The sequence below is a fragment of the Chiloscyllium plagiosum genome, unplaced genomic scaffold (genome assembly GCF_037043375.1).
Source record: "Chiloscyllium plagiosum isolate Xiang-an unplaced genomic scaffold, Cpla_swu_hap1 HiC_scaffold_3, whole genome shotgun sequence".
Taxonomy (NCBI): domain Eukaryota; kingdom Metazoa; phylum Chordata; class Chondrichthyes; order Orectolobiformes; family Hemiscylliidae; genus Chiloscyllium; species Chiloscyllium plagiosum.
Window position 1 is genome coordinate 73,230,612 of NW_028270141.1, and position 17,085 is coordinate 73,247,696.

The window sequence follows — 17,085 nt, forward strand, 5'->3', positions numbered from 1 at the left end:
AAGTCCAATAAGTATACTTTCAACCTCTCTTCATAACAAAATCCCGAAGATCAACTTCTCTGGACTGCCTCCAATGTGAGTATATCTTTCCTTAGATAAGGGGATCAAAATCTTTCGAGGGTTCTCGGTGTGTTCTAACTAGTGCCTTGTATAAATTTAGCAAAACTTCCCTACTTTTACACTCAATTCCCTTTATAATAAAGGCCTAGATACAGATTTTCTGCTCAAGAGTGTTGTGCTGAAAAAACACAGCAGGCCAAGCAGCATCTGAGGAGCAGGAGAATTGACGTTTCGGGCAAAAGACCTTCATCAGAAATTCCTAATGAAGGGCTTTTGCCTGAAATGTGATTCCTCTGCTCCTCAGGTGCTGCCTGACCTGCTGTGCTTTTCCAGCACCACACTCTTGACTCTGATCTCTAGCATCTGCAGTCGTCACTTCTTCCTAGCAGATTTTCTGCTGCCATTGCCTGACAGATCCAAGTTTTACCAGTGTTGATGGGTGTTATGTTCCATCCTTTAAATTATATGCTTCAAACAGTGAAATATTAGATATACATTTTAATATTTAACAAATACCAGAAGTATAAAATATTTCTTAATATGCATACCTACGTTACAATAATACAGGGAATTCATTTTCCACTTACACAGTTCATGAGATATTTGTGCTTTTCATTTCTAGCCTCTTAATCATCCTAAGTGTTAATTGCTGCACTATGGAATTCATCTGCATTGGCTGGAACTTCAGGGGCCATGGTCCAAATCTAGACTTCCTACCCTTCTTCAACTCTTTCCCATCCATGTATGTTGCTTCATACACTCTTGCTCTTTATGACAATTTCAGTCGCCTGCTCTAATATCTCCTTAGGTTTCTAAATATTAAATTTTACTATGAGTCTTTTTCTGAAGCATGTTGGGACTTCTATTCCAATATAAGGTACTATTTAAATACAAATTTTGATGACTTGATTGGATTTATTATTGTCACGTGCTGAGATAAGTGTATTACCTAAGTATTACCTAAGTACATCAGGGTAATAGGACAGAATGCAGAATATAGTGTTATAGCTAGCTACAACAGTAAGTGCAAAGAAAGATCAACTCTAATATGTAAGAGGTCGTTCATAAGTCTGATAACAAAGTGGAAGAAGCTGTTCTTAAATCTGTTGGTAGCTGTTCTTAAGTCTCTTGGTAAAAGTAGTTTTCTTTCAAAGAGAAAGTTTGTGGAACTATCCTCTGGAACTATTGTAGGACTGGCAAAACAGCAGCGATTAATAAAAAGTTCACAAATGATTTTGGTAGTGATGTTGAAAAGTCTTACAGATTGAATAGATTGACATATAATCAGAGTTAATTAAAGTGAGCCATTAAATTGAGTATTTTTCCAGGTGGAAATCACAGAATAAATTGAACATGAGAAATTACATTAACATTAATTTGAGAACGTGTTAAGGAAATTAGCAGAGAAATAAAACTTACTTGAAAATTGAATTTTTTTAAAGATATGTCTTGAAAAATTATCCAAGAGACTTTCCTTTATTTATAAGCAAATGTTGAAATAAATAACATAAATCACATCAAAACACAATTGTATCATTTTATCTTGATTTTTGAGTGATGAAAATATACATTTTTTTTCCGGCTCTTCTATTTCACAAGAAAAAAAGCTTATCAGAAATGCTTAATCAAGATCATGCTTATTAAACACTGCACTGGGAATCATACAAATGAGTCCCAAATAGAAATCGAATGTTAATGTCAAAAAGGAGGCTTAAATAGTTAAAATAGATAAGCCTCTTTATAAAGAAAAGCACATATTTATTCAAAGATTTGAGGAAACAAAAATATGAAAATAAAAACATAAGCTTATACTTAATAAGATTATAATATGTGACAACATTGGTAGCCATAATGTAGAAGGATGTAATAACATATTAATCATGCTGTTAATCGAGTAATCAAGCAATTTGGCACATTAAATGGTCAATGTGGAACTGAGCCTTCAAGTTTTTGGGCATCTCAGGTACAATCTGATCTAGCTGAACTCAGATGGATCTACATCTCTACTTGTTTTTACCTCAAAAATCCAGGGGAAGAGAAAAGTTAGCCACAGCCCATTTTCACAGTTGCACTTTGGTAACTCTTGCTGGGATATAATTCGAATATTTGATAACATAAGGATCAAGCTTAGCTGTTTTTCTTGTAGAATTGCATCAGCTGCTGTGGCTCACCATTCAGCCTGAGATATGAAAAACAGACATATAATACATATACAATCAAGATGTTTCCATTCTGTACCACATTAGTGCCTTTAGGAGGTGAGAAGGGAAAATTTAAAAATCTCAAAAACAAGAAGAAAAGTGAGTTAGTCAAGAATTTATTCATCACTAAGCAGCTATCTCCAGGAATAGTCCTGGGGTTAGGAATCATCTATGTTGCCTATTTCTGACTATTTTGATCTGTATTAGACCAAAAAGGTGAACGCAGATAAGGAAATTAACAGCCTCACCTCAGTAGATCAGTTGAACATGGACATTTATGGTACCTTTTATGTTAGTAATGAGCATGGTTTCAGGATTTCTTTCAACATAACTCATTTGCACAACTACACAACCATTTGAAAGAATTTATTCTCATTTTTACTAGATCTACAGTTAAAATCCAAGATTTAAAAAAAACAATTCTTGGTCAGATTTTGTGTTGGGTTTGATCATCAGCAATGAAAAGACTTGTTAACCTAGTTGATTTCTCAGAAATCTGTCTTCCCTCACAAAGCCTTATTGACTGCACGTGTAATTAATATAAGTTGCAATCCTCTAATTCTTTTTTTCTCCAGCACACCAAAGAATGAGAATTATGATAAGCATGAAATTGTACTGTGGTATTGGTGATAAATATATTTGTAGGTTGATAAATAATGTTTCTGTTGGCTGTTAAAATGGCTTCATTTAAAGCAACGTACAAAATAATTTCTTGCTCATATCTGAAGATTTTAGTTTTATTGCAATGTTATTTCAACTCAGAAATAAATAAGTGCAGCTAGTTATGTGAATTTTTTGAAACATTGAATTTACGTCTTTATTTTAATCTGTGATATTTATTTTTCCTACTAATCGTTCAGAGAAAAACTGATCAGCATCAGTAAATTAAGCAGGAAAAATGAAACAAGCCCACCTATAATGCCAGCGACAAGTAGATGGTTCTATTTAACCATTCTGGATTCTTGTCATGAATGTGTGTCAAATTAAAGAGCCACATTGTGGTGCAGGTCTTTATATCATTCCAGCCAATCAAAATGCTTCCAAACCTATATGCAATAAACTACTACATAAATGGTAATAATCTTCCAACTACATACCATAATGCTACATATGGAAGAATATTCATGTCATAAACATACTCTGAGAATTCAGTAAAGGAAATATATTTTTTATTTGAAATACAGGTGCTTTTAAGCAGTTTAGTGGCATCTGTTGACAACAATGACACTAGCTCAAGTGTGTGCACTGTTTCTTACAGAGGTCATAAACGGAAACTTAAAAACAATATTTTAAAAAGAATGTTAACAGTTGGTTCTCCAGGCTTCAAATGACATTTATTACATTCCTCTATATTACAAGGCAGCAATCTGTTAATAATTATGAGAAAAAAGAAAAAAAAGATTCTATTGTCAATTTATACAGAAATCAGAACATGCACAAATGCATATCACATTTGATGAGGAATCTCCAGCACTGAGGCTGAAGATTTCCTTCCCTTAAAATGGAATCGGTTTTCTCAGCGTATTTGGCTCTTTTTTGTTAACCCTTAAAGGGCTAATCATGATACTTGCGCTAACCATCTGGAGTTCTAATTTACTCGGTTGGGCAGGGATTAATCATGTCTAATGTTGGATAAACTTAGGCATATCTACACTTTCAGTTTCAACTGTAGTCCTTGAAATGATTAGCAGTCTCTGCAAAGGTCAGGAGTAAGGATTAGAAGTAGGAACCCAGCACTGGATCCATTATACAGTGCACCTCTATAGGTTAGCTCGTTAATACATAGCAGCATCAGAAATCTCAGCAACCAAGTGAGGATTTTAGTGAACAGTGCTCACTGTTGTGGGTATCAGTTTCTTATTCTGCCCTCTTCGTTTCTTGTTTCCAGATTTTTCTTTCCTTACACGTTCTTCTCTGGTGTTTTTATTTTCTTTGCCCCTATTACTATTTTTAGCTTGTTTTCCAGACATTGCTTCTTTTCTGCCTTCTTTTCTCGATTTATTCCTCTTGTCATTGCCCTTATTTCCTAAAATTAAAGAGCACATATTAATTACCAATAAACCAACTTAATGTTTATGACACAAAAATAAACAAAGAATGAGAAATGTTAAGTTATATTTATCAAATTTATTTCTTCATCAGACCACAAAGCACCTGCTTTATCATGAATGTTACTCAACGTACTTTAGTAATCCCAAGAAGGATTAAGGAAAGCAAAGCTAGTAAAATTTGAGAGTATCCCCATTTAGTATTAATCCTACATTAGTAATCTTAAAACAAAATGTTGCAGATAAATGAAAACTATAATCAAATAAAAGTGAAAATGCTGGAAATATTCAGCAGATCATGAAGAATCTGATGCAATAGAGAAACTGTTGATTTTTCAAGATAGCCACCATCCACCAGAACATTAAGAAAAGCAAAGAACATGCAGTGAGTACTCAATATGTCTCACAGTGTCTATGAGAAGAGAAAGAGAAAACTTTTCAGGATAACAATTTTTTATCAGGACTGTTTTGAGGGCAGGATATCAGTTACCTTAACATATAGGCAATAAATACTATTTTTGGAAGCTTCCACTTGAAAACGTATCATACACCCTGTTCTGCAGTTGTTCTTATATAACGGATGTATCTTCCAGTGACTGGGTTATAGTGAGCATTGATTTAGACTAGATTGCCTCCTCTTCATGTCCATTTGTGACTGGGAAATATGCAGGGGACTGAATATTAATGAAATGCCCCCTTCTCTTTTTCGTCAAAGAAGTGGCACATAAGAAGGATACAAAATGTTATTTGAATGGTGAAACAATTGTTTATAAATATACCACAAGTTTCAGAGTCCAAAGCAACTCTGATGAACAGCTGTCAGATAATTTTGAAACAAAGGTTGAAAATAGACCCACATCTCATGGAGAAAGAACCCAAATACCTCGATGAGTAATCAACAAGACTTGAAACTCAGACATAGCCACTGAAATATTGTTTGACATTCTCTTATAATGATGATATTACATTTCACAGCTGCACTACAAAAAAGGTAGAAAAAAAAGTTAAACACAATGAATGACACATCCTGAGGCCCTCGGATGCATTTCAGCGTTTCTTAGTCATTGATGATAAAAGGACCCTGAGATCATTGCACTTCTGACTTATAGTACATTTCAAACTATTTAGAGCAGTCAAGATAAAGGAAGAGAATTTTTTGTCCTAACCGATATGTCTTTGTCCTCCATTGGAATCTTATCAGCTGGGGAATGCTTGCTGCCTTCGTCTTTTTTTATCCATTTTCATTCTGACTACTCAATCAAACTCTATCTCTGCAACAGTCACTGTGAAACAGCTTTCAACTCCTGTATAGATTCCATATTGTTTCTTGAGCATAAGGCTTAACATTTACTTTCAGGGAGCTACAGTTGTGGATAGTTCTTTGTGGAAGATTTGCAAAAGTATAGTAGCCATAATGAACTCAACACTGCTGGTTATACAGTAAGAGTATCATTTCAGTGCACCTAATATTTGAGTACGCTTTTAGGAATCCAGGTCTACACCTCTCTTCAAAACATTTTTCACTCCATTTCATTCATTTTTGTGCTCACCATAGTTCACAGAAGGGGACAATTCCATTATGAAAATCTCTTTTCTCACACAATACAATAAAACAAAGAACTGCAAATGCTGGAGATCTGAGATAACAACAGAAATTGCTGGCAAACTCAGCAGGTCTGGCAGCATCTGTAGGAGAAAGCAGTGTTATTATTCTGTGTCTGAAACGTTAACTGTGCTTTCTTCCCACAGGTTCTGCCAGACCTGCTGAGTTTACCCAGCAATTTCTGGTTTTGTCATTTTCCTCACACATCCTGTTTTGTTAAAACTGACTCATCCTTTGAGATAAGTAACATTGAAAAAGTGTCTCTAGAATTAGTCATGCTGGGATTTTGCTTTTAAGCTGTATCTGATGCCACTGCAGGAGACCGGGATGTAAGTCAGAGATGTATTTACATAACTGGACATCATTCAGGTGTGGTCAGATTGTGGGCATCAGGAAAACTACAGAGGACTAGAAAGAGCTCAGCAGATCAGATGGTTAAGGAAGAATGGCTATTGTTGAAGAAAATATTCTTTCACTCACAACAAAGATATATTCCAGTGAGATATTTTAGGAGGGGGGGGCGGAGGTTAAGCCAACTGCGGTTAACAAAGAAAGTTAAAGATAACATCAAATTGAAAGAAAGTAAACATACATTGTGCAAAGATTAGTTGCAAACAAAAGAAGTAGGAAAGGTTTGAAAACCAATAAAAGTAGTTTAAAAATAATAATAAAGAGGAAAATGAACTTGGAGGGTAAACCTAACAAATCATTTCAAAGCGAACAACAAGACCTTCTCTAAATATATAAAAGGAAAAGCCAAGCGAAAGTGAACATAACACCCTTAGAAAATGAGGTTAGGAAAATAATAATGGGGAAAACAGAAAATGGACAGCAGAGTTAAATAAACTATTTGCATCAATTTTCATGGTAGACAATACTAATAGCATCACAAAAATACTAAACAATCAAGGCAGAACAAGGGAAGAGGAAATGGTGCAATAATTATCACTAGCTGAAAATTAGCAGGCAACCCAAAGGCCGATAGGTCCCCTGGGCCTGCATCATAGGATATTAAAGGAAGTAGCTACAGAGATAATGGATACACGAGTAATCTTGCAATAACTTTTAAATTATAGAAAAGTCCCAGACGATTGGAATACTTCCACTGTAACAACATTATTAAAAAAGGAAATGGGACAATAAAGAGTAACTGTAGGCCAGTCAGCTCAGTGTTCGTTATTGAGAAAACGTTAGGACCAAACGTAATGGCAGCGCATTAATCAAGCAGTCAGATTGGTTTCATGAACATGAAGTCAAGCTGACAAATTTGTTAGAATTCCTTGAGGAGGTAACAAGCAGGATAAATAAAGGAGACCAAGAAGATGTAATATATTTGAATTTCTGAATGGTTTTAAGTAAGATACTGCATGTAAGGCCGCTTAATAAGACAAAGACCCAAGTTGTTGGGATTAGTATATTAGAATAGATATGTGAGTGGCTAAATAATAGAAGACAGAAAGTTGGAATAGAATCAACATTTTCATGATGGCAAACTCCAACTGGTGGAGTGTCAGAATGATCAGCTGTGACAACACAATTGTTTGCAATATATTTTTAAGATCTGGATGAATGAAGTGAAAGTACTTTTGCCAAGTTTGAGGACTAAGCGTAAATAGGTGAAAAGCAAGCGGTGAGGATGACACAAAGAATCTACAAAGGGTTGTAGACTGGTTAATTGAGTGACCATAACTTAGCAGATTTGATAACATGTGAGGTTATGCACTATGGCAGGAGGAATAGTACAGCTGAATATTATTTAAACAGAGAAACTACAGAAAGTTGCAATGTAAGTCTGGGGATCGTGTGCATAAAATACAACAAAAAGCTAGCATCCAAATTCAGCAGGTAGTAAGGAAGGAAATGGAATGTTGGCTTTTATTTCCAAGGGAATAACATGCAAAGAAAATGGGAAGTTTTGCTAGAACTATATAAAAGACTAATCAGAAAATACCTAGAATACTGAGAACCGTTTTGGTCCCTTTGTCAAAGGAAAGATATAGTGGCATTGGAGATAGTCTGGAGAAGGTCCATTAAATTGATCCTAGGTATGGAACAATTGTCTTATGAGGATTATCAGATCAACCTTGATCTCATTGAGTGGTGGAGCAGACTCATTGGGCTGACTGGCCTGTGACTCTTAGATTTTATGGCCATTTATTTTGGTATAGTGTTAGTCAAGAAAAAGAAACAAGGAACCAATGTGTAGCAGCCACCTGATCCCCAACTAATATGAGTCTAAAAATGAGGCAGGCAGTGTTGCTTGAATACTCTCACTGCACATAAGCTTTCTCTAAATATACCTTGTGCAATGATGTGAGCCTACCTCTATTTCTTGATGCAGGTTCTGGCTTGATTTTTATGGCTCCTCAGTGGCCAGGTTTATGGTACGGCATATTAACCCTGGTGAATTGCTAACCCACTGCTTTCTTGCCCACCCTGACCTAGTTTCCATAATATAGTAAATGGGCAGGAAACAAAATCACCAGTCTACCCATCATTTTGGAAAAAAAAAGATATTAGTGGTCAATTGACCCTATTAAAGAGCCAGTTGAGCTGAATTAGCTTTATGTTGACCATACAGCAGTTGGCATGGGCAAATTGATAAGAGTGGTGAATCTGGACTTTCATCATCTGGAAAGGAAGGAGGGGGATATATCTCTTTGGGAAGTGGGGCTATTGCTCTGTAAGCTTCATTGGTACTCCCTCACAAAATACTCAAGATGGTATCCCCAAATCTACCTGCTGGCCTCCACAACCTTCACCCTCCCCACACCCCCCACATCCAGTCCCACACCCTCTTTGCTCCCTTACCTAGAATACCCAAACCCTTCCCACCGTAAAAGCCTGGGGCTAGTGTTTGCCCAGGATCCATTGTTCTTCTTTCTGGGGACTGGGTAATTGCTGTTGATTAAGTTGTGGTTCTGCTGAGACTGCTGGCAATGCCAGCCAATCAAACTGACTAATAGTTCTTGAGGGCAGGACTTCCTTTCACTGAGGAATGGAACTCCCACTCTCTGTTTGGTAAGGCCACCAGTATCATGCATCACCACAGAGTGAGTGACCTTTTTAAAACTTGGTTAGTTTGGCTAGTCAGCTTCCTAATGACTGGAGCGGGGGCACAATTCAATTAATTGTTACTTGCAGAAAATTGCCCCACTTAGTTTGATTAAAGAAATTTGTCAGAGAAATATGATGACTGAACAGTACTTTTTATTCTATTCATTCACAGGATGTGGGCGTCAATAGCTCGGCCAGTATTTATGGCCCATCTCTAATTGCCCAGAGGATAGTTAAGAGTAAATCACATTGCTATGGGTTTGAAGTCACAGGTCAGACCAGGTCATGCCATTGGTGAATATGTTTCTTCAAATAATCAATAATTATTCCATGGTCATCATTAGACTCTTAATTCCAGATTTTCATTGAATTCAAATTCAACCATCTGCCATGGCAGGATTCAAACCCAGGTCCCCAATCACTTAATCTGAACTATCAACATCTTTTCTCTCTCAGCCCTTTAACATCCTCCCCCCGCCACTACTATCACATAAATGCTGCCCCCTCCATACTTCACTTTAACTCTGATGAAGAGTCATTGAGACTCAAAACATTAGATTGCTTTCTCTCCGTAGATGCTGTCTGACCCACTGTGATCTCCAGTACTTATTGTTTTCAATTCAGATTCCAGCATCTGCGGTAATTTGCTCCTACTTTCTCCAGACCACTAACCTGGTTGTCTGGATTAATAGTTTAGCGAAAATAACACTCGGCCATCGCCTACCCCCACCTTTAAGGCAGTCTACTCTAAGTCTGCAGCTGAAACTGGGTAGATTAGAATTTCAAAAAATAATTTTCTCTGATGTATGTTCAATTGACATACAATGATTCAAATGACTCTGACCTTCCTGGTCACTTGAAGTATTATAATACTATTGGAAGGAAAAGGGAGTTCTGCATGGTAGACTAATTAGTAAAGGTAGATCACATGGGATTTAGGATGAACTTGTCAAATGGCTACAAAATTGGCTTTATATTTGGAGACAGAGGGTGGTGGTGGCAGGTTGTTTTTCACACTAGAGGTCTGTGACCAGCGCTGTTTCACGGGGATCGATTCTAGATCCGCTTTTTTTTATCATTTATGATTTGAATGAGAATATTGGTGGCATGGTGAGTAAGTTTCCAGATGACACCAAAACTGGTGGTGTAATGGACAGTGAAGGAGGTTATTTAAGATTACAAAGACACCTTGATCAATTGGGTCAATGTACTGAGGATTTGCAGATGGAGTTGAATTTGGATAAATGTGAGGTATTGCATTTTGGTGATACAAACAAGGACAGGTCCCATCCAATTAATGATAGGGCCCTAGGGAGTGTTGTAGAGCAGAGAGACCTTGGAGTTCAGCGACATAATTCTTTGACATTTGAGTCACAGTTAGACAGGGTGGTTAAGAGGGCATTGAGATGACTTGCCTTCATTGCTCAGACCTTTAAGTATAGGAGTTGGGATGTTGTGTTGAGCTTGTACAGGATATTGGTGAGACCTCTTCCGGAGTACTGTGTGCAGTTCATGTTGCCATTATAGAAAGGATATTGTTAAACTGGACAGGGTTTGGAAAAGAGTTACCAGGATGTTGCCAGGGTCTGAAGAGTTTGTGACATAAAACTTGACTGGAAAGACTGGGACTTTTTCACTGGAGAATACGAGGCTGAGGGGTGAACTTATTGAAGTTTATAAAATCATGGAGGGCATAGATAAGGTGAATTTGCTTATATCTCCAGTTTCTATGGCCTCCACTAGATAGCGCACTTGCAATACGAGGAAATTTGTTCTGGCCCACAGTCATAACTCACTTCACTTGAGTGTTTAGAAAGCCACCAAGTCTTTACATTTTATGAGTGGATGGCTGCCAGCTCAGCTCTCTAATTACCAATGTCTTGTCACTCTCAAAGGGCATTTAAAACACAATGATCTCTATACCTACTATTCAAATAAAAGACATATTTATGCAGATGACGGCTGAACTGAGATGACAGCATTTGAAAGACTTAATCATAAATAGTTCTCAGTAAGATTGCTATGTTTTATTTTAGATTTTAGTGAAAAACAAACTAATTGCATCAGGTTGAAATAAAAGTGACAAATGCCTGCCATGGAAACTGAACGAGGCGAAAGTGAGGACTGCAGAAAATCCTGAGGAGGTAGAACATTTTCTGCAGCCTCGACTTTTACAATGTGACATTCATGTTTCATATTTTGTTGAAGTCAAGAAATAAAGAAATCATGTAAAACACTGAGTTCTGAAGAAGGGACACTGGACTCTGCTTTCTCTCCAAAGATGCTGCCAGACCTGTCAATTTCTCAATTTTTGTACATAAAAGATTAGTGTCAGTAATCATATTTATTGTGAAAACCCATCGGGTCTCTTGGGAAAGAAATCTGCCACTCAAAAATGGTCTGGCATATATGTGACTCCAGATCTACATTAATAAAGTTGACTCTTAAATGTGTTTTGGAACTACTCCAGCAAAGTTCTCAGTTTTATCAAACAGCAATAAAAAGTCAATAATGAATAATAATAGCTGATCAAACCAATATTGTCCAAAACATTAGATTTGAGAAAGGAATACTCTTTCCAGTCAATCTTGCAAATTCCTCTTTAATAATATCAGATTTATCAAACAACAACCTAGCATAATTGTACTCATCGAATCATACCTTTCTACCAGTGTCCTATACTTCTCCATCTCTATCCCTGTGTCTGGCCTGTCACTGGCTTTGTATGTCCTGTATCATTGGCAAAGTCTGTCATTACAGCAAACATATCATGTTGTGCAGGACTGTCATCATGCAGAGTCAAATTGATTCAAATCAAATCCAGCAGCTCAAAACTAGCAACCTATGAGATGCTGTGACCATTAGCAGCAGGAGAATTGTGTTCAACCACAGCTGTAACCTCATGGCCTGGAACATCCCCTACTCTATCAATATCATCAGGCCTAAAGACCAACCTGGTTCAGTGAACAGTGAAGAGGACAAGTCAAAATAAATACCTTTCATACCTAAAAATATGAAGCTAGAAAACAGGACTACATACGCATATGTAAGAGGAACATTCACTAGATAAAGCAAACCTACAAGTTCTGACATCCAAGCTTTTGTTATTCTGCCACAACAGGATCCTGCCACATTCTGTTGACAATTAAGTAACTAAGAGGAGGAGGAAGTACCAAAGGTAGCCCCATTCCCAATGACAGGGGAGTGCAACACATTAGTATAAAAGAACAGGCTTTGCATCTATCTCATTTGCATCGATCTCATCTTCCACCTAAGGTCTCCAGAATCACAGATGCCAGTAAAATGTGATTTAAGAAACTACAAACTTCTGGATACTGCAAAAGTTGTGGACCCTGGCAATGTTTTGGAAATAGTATTGAAGATTTGTGCTCCAGAACTAACCTTGCCTCTAGCCATGCTGTTCCATATTGTTATAGTAATCATTATAACACTGGCATCTACTTGACAATGTGCTGACCATATCCTGTGCACAAAACGCAAGACAAGCTTGATCTGGTCAATATCACTGCTCTCGATTATCAGCAAAGCAAAGGAAGATGCTGGAGACAGTGTTATCAAGCGCACACATTCATCAATAGATTCTTAATCGATTCTCACTTTGAGTTCCACCAGGGCCACTCATTCTCAAACTGTATGTCATTCATGGCCTGAACGTCCCTGCCAATTACACTTGCAGGAAGTGCACCCATCTCCAGCTCCTCCAAGACCGTGTTAGGGAACTGGAGCTGGAGTTGGATGAACTTCGGATCATTCGGGAGGCAGAGGGGGTCATAGATCAGAGTTATAGGGAAGTAGTAACTCCAAAGATGGCAGATAGATGGGTGACAGTGAGGGGGACTGGGAGGAAGCAGCCAGTGCAGGGACCCCCTGCGGCCGTTCCCCTCAAGAACAAGTATACCGTTTTGGATACTTGTGGGGGGGATGACTTACCAGGGGTAAGTAACGGGGCTCAGGTCTCTGGTACGGAGCCTGTCCCCGTTACTCAGAAGGGAAGGGTGAAGAAGAGCAGAGCAGTAGTAATTGGGGACTCGATAGTTCGGGGCACAGATAGGCGGTTTTGTGGGAACGAGAGAGACTCACATTTGGTATGTTGCCTCCCAGGTGCAAGGGTACGTGATGTCTCTGATCGTGTTTTCCGGGTCCTGGAGGGGAAGGGGGAGCAGCCCGAAGTCGTGGTACATATTGTCACCAACGACATAGGTAGGAGGAGTGCCGAGGATGTTAGACAGGCTTTCAGGGAGCTAGGTTGGAAGCTCAGAGTTAGAACGAACAGAGTTGTTGTCTCTGGTTTGTTACCCGTGCCACGTGATAGAGATTCGAGGAATAGGGAAAGAGAACACTTAAATGCGTGGCTACAGGGATGGTGCAGGAGGGAGGGATTCCGGTTTTTGGATAACTGGGGTTCTTTCTGGGGATGGTGGGACCTCTATAAACAGGATGGTCTACACCTGAACCTGAGGGGCACCAGTATCCTTGGGGGGAGGTTTGCTAGTGCTCTTGGGGGGGGTTTAAACTAACTCTGCAGGGGCATGGGAACCCAGATTGTAGCTTCAGGGTGCAGGGCCTGGAGTGTAGGGAGGTTAGGAACATGGCATCAATTTCAAAGGAGGGTGCCTGTAAACAGGAAAGTGGCTTGAAGTGTGTATACTTCAATGCAAGAAGTATACAAAATAAGGTAGGTGAACTTGCAGCGTGGGTTGGTACCTGGGACTTCGATGTTGTGGCTATTACGGAGACATGGCTAGAACAGGGACAGGATTGGCTGTTGCAGGTTCCAGGATTTAAATGTTTTAGTAGGGTCAGAGGTGGGGGTAAAAGAGGGGGAGGTGTGGCATTGCTTGTCAAAGATAGTATTACTGTGGTGGAAAGGACGATGGATGAGGACTTGCCATCTGAGGTAGTTTGGGCTGAGGTTAGGAATAGGAAAGGTGAGGTCACCCTGTTAGGAGTCTTTTACAGGCCTCCTAATAGTCCTAGAATCATTGAAGAAAGGATAGGAAAGGTGATTCAGGAGATGAGTGACAGTAATAGGGTGGTTGTTATGGGGGACTTTAACTTTCCTGATATTGATTGGGAAAGCTATAGCTCAAGTTCGTTAGATGGGTCAGTGTTTGTTCAATGTGTGCAGGAGAGTTTCCTGATACAATATGTAGACAGGCCAACAAGAGGTGAGGCCATACTGGATTTGGTTCTGGGTAACGAACCAGGCCAGGTGTTAGAATTAGAGGTAGGTGAGCACTTTGGGGATAGTGACCATAATTCGGTGATTTTTACTCTCGTGATGGAGAGGGATAAGTGTGTACTACAGGGCAAGAGTTATAGCTGGGGTCAGGGAAATTATGATGCGGTGAGGCATGGCTTAGGACGTGTGGCTTGGAAAAGTAGACTCCAAGGCAAGAGTGTAAATGATATGTGGAGCTTGTTCAAGGAGCAACTATTGAGTGTCCTTGATAATTATGTACCTGTCAGGCAAGGAGGAAAGGGTCGTGCGAGGGAGCCGTGGTTTAATAAGGAATTGGAATCCCTTGTTAAATGGAAGAGGGCGGCCTATGTAAAGATGAGACGTGAAGGTTCAATTGGGGCGATTGAGAGTTATAGGGTAGCCAGGAAGGACCTGAAGAGAGAGCTAAGAGCAGCAAGGAGGGGACATGAAAGGTACTTAGTCGGTAGGATTAGGGAAAACCCTAAGGCTTTCTATAGGTATGTTAGGAATAAAAGAATGACTAGGGTAGGAATAGGTCCAGTCAAGGATAGTAGTGGGAAGTTGCGTGTGGAGGCGGAAGAGATTGGGGAGACACTGAATGAATACTTTTCTTCAGTATTTACTCAGGAACAGGGCATTGTCGTCGATGTGAATACTGAGTCACAAATAAGTAGAATGGATGGCTTTGAGGTATGTAGAGAAGAGGTGTTGGAAATCCTGGAAAAGGTGAAAATAGATAAGTCCCCTGGGCCTGATGGCATTTATCCTAGGATTCTCTGGGAAGCAAGGGAGGAGATTGCAGAGCCATTAGCCTTGATTTTTATGTCCTCTTTGTCTATAGGAGTAGTGCCAGAAGACTGGAGGATAGCAAATGTGGTTCCCTTGTTCAAAAAGGGGAGTAGGGATAACCCTAGTAACTATAGGCCGGTGAGTCTCACTTCTGTTGTGGGCAAAGTCTTAGAGAGAATTGTAAGGGATAGGATTTATGCACATCTGGATAGGAATAATGTGATCAAGGATAGTCAGCATGGTTTTGTGAAGGGCAGGTCGTGCCTCACAAACCTTATTGAATTCTTTGAAAAGGTGACGAAGGAGGTTGATGAGGGGAAAGCGGTAGATGTGGTATATATGGATTTTAGTAAGGCGTTTGATAAGGTTCCCCATGGTAGGCTACTGCAGAAAATACGGAGATATGGCATTGAGGGTGAGTTGGAGGTTTGGATTAGGAATTGGCTGGATGGAAGAAGACAGAGGGTAGTAGTTGATGGCAAAGTTTCTTCATGGAGTGCTGTCACTAGCGGTGTTCCGCAAGGATCTGTTTTGGGACCATTGCTGTTTGTCATTTTTATAAATGACCTGGAAGAGGGGTTAGAAGGTTGGGTGAGCAAGTTTGCGGATGATACGAAAGTCGGAGGAGTTGTTGACAGTGAGGCAGGATGTGGCAGGTTACAGCAGGATATAGAGAAGCTGCAGAGCTGGGCAGAAAGGTGGCAAATGGAATTCAATGTAGCTAAGTGTGAGGTGATTCACTTTGGGAAGAATAACAAAAAGATGGGGTACTGGGCTAATGGTCGGATACTTGGTAGTGTGGATGAGCAGAGGGATCTTGGTGTCCATGTACACAGATCTCTGAAAGTTGCCACCCAGGTAAATAGTGCGGTGAGGAAGGCATATGGCGTACTGGCTTTTATTGGTAGAGGAATTGAGTTCCGGAGTCCTGAGGTCATGATGCAGTTGTATAAGACTCTGGTGCGGCCGCATCTGGAATATTGTGTGCAGTTTTGGTCGCCATACTATAGGAAGGATGTGGAGGCACTGGAACGGGTGCAGAGGAGGTTTACCAGGATGTTGCCTGGTATGGAAGGAAGATCGTATGAGGAAAGACTGAGACACTTGGGGCTGTTTTCATTAGAGAAAAGAAGGTTTAGGGGTGACTTGATTGAGGTGTACAAGATGATTAGGGGGTTAGATAGGGTTGACAGTGTGAACCTTTTCCCGCGTATGGAGTCGGGTATTACAAGGGGGCATAGCTTTAAATTAAGGGGGGGTAGATATAGGACTGAAGTTAGGGGTAGGTTCTTCACTCAGCAAGTCGTAAGTTCATGGAATGCCCTGCCAGTAGCAGTGGTGGACTCTCCCTCTTTATGGGCATTTAAGCGGGCATTGGATAGGTATATGGAGGATAGTGGGTTAGTATAGGTTAGGTGGGCTTGGATCGGTGCAACATCGAGGGCCAAAGGGCCTGTACTGCGCTGTATTCTTCTATGTTCTATGTTCTATGTTCTATGAACATAAACGTAAAAGCTGAATTCAGGAAGTGTGGTAAAAGTGACTGCCCTTAACTTCAAAGAAGCATTTGGCACCAAGGAGCTCTAAGAGAAGTGAAGTATTTGGGAATCACAGGGGACACTCTCTCCTAGCATGAACCATAGCAAAGGATGGTTGTTGTGGTTGTCGAAAGCCAATCATTTCACTCCCCAGTTGGCATTGCAAAAGTTCATCCGGGTAAACCGAATACCAACTTCTTCAGCCCATTATCAATGAACTCCATAATGACTCCATAATGAAGTCAGAGATGCAGATATTTGCTGATGATTAAATGAGTTAAGTACCAATGACAGCTTCCCAGATACCGAAGCAGTTTATGTCAATGTAGAAGACGGGAACAACAGATGTGAGGCATTTGGAGCATGAATTCCATTTGCCACAGTAAAATTCCTAAATATAAATAAAAGGAATTGGTCTATTCAAATTCAATTCTAAGAGAGATGCACTTTCAGGGCGGGTTGCCATCCTCAACACTTCTGAAGCTGCTGCCCTGGAACTTGCTGCCAGCTGAAGGGGTGGATACAGAAATTCTTTGTGAGTATAGCAACTTGAGATGAGAGCCTT

At 39.6% G+C, this 17,085-nt stretch overlaps 1 protein-coding gene across 1 annotated transcript in view; it reads right to left on the reverse strand.

Annotated features, from left to right (window-relative positions):
* Positions 1 to 543: 543 nt before the first annotated feature.
* rspo3 (R-spondin 3) overlaps positions 544 to 17,085 on the reverse strand; it is a 114,149-nt gene continuing 97,607 nt past the window's right edge. The window contains exon 5 of the mRNA XM_043683857.2: positions 544 to 4,287. Within this exon, the coding sequence (XP_043539792.1) occupies positions 4,082 to 4,287 (206 nt within the window). The 3' untranslated portion in view covers positions 544 to 4,081. The remainder of the gene's footprint in view (positions 4,288 to 17,085) is intronic.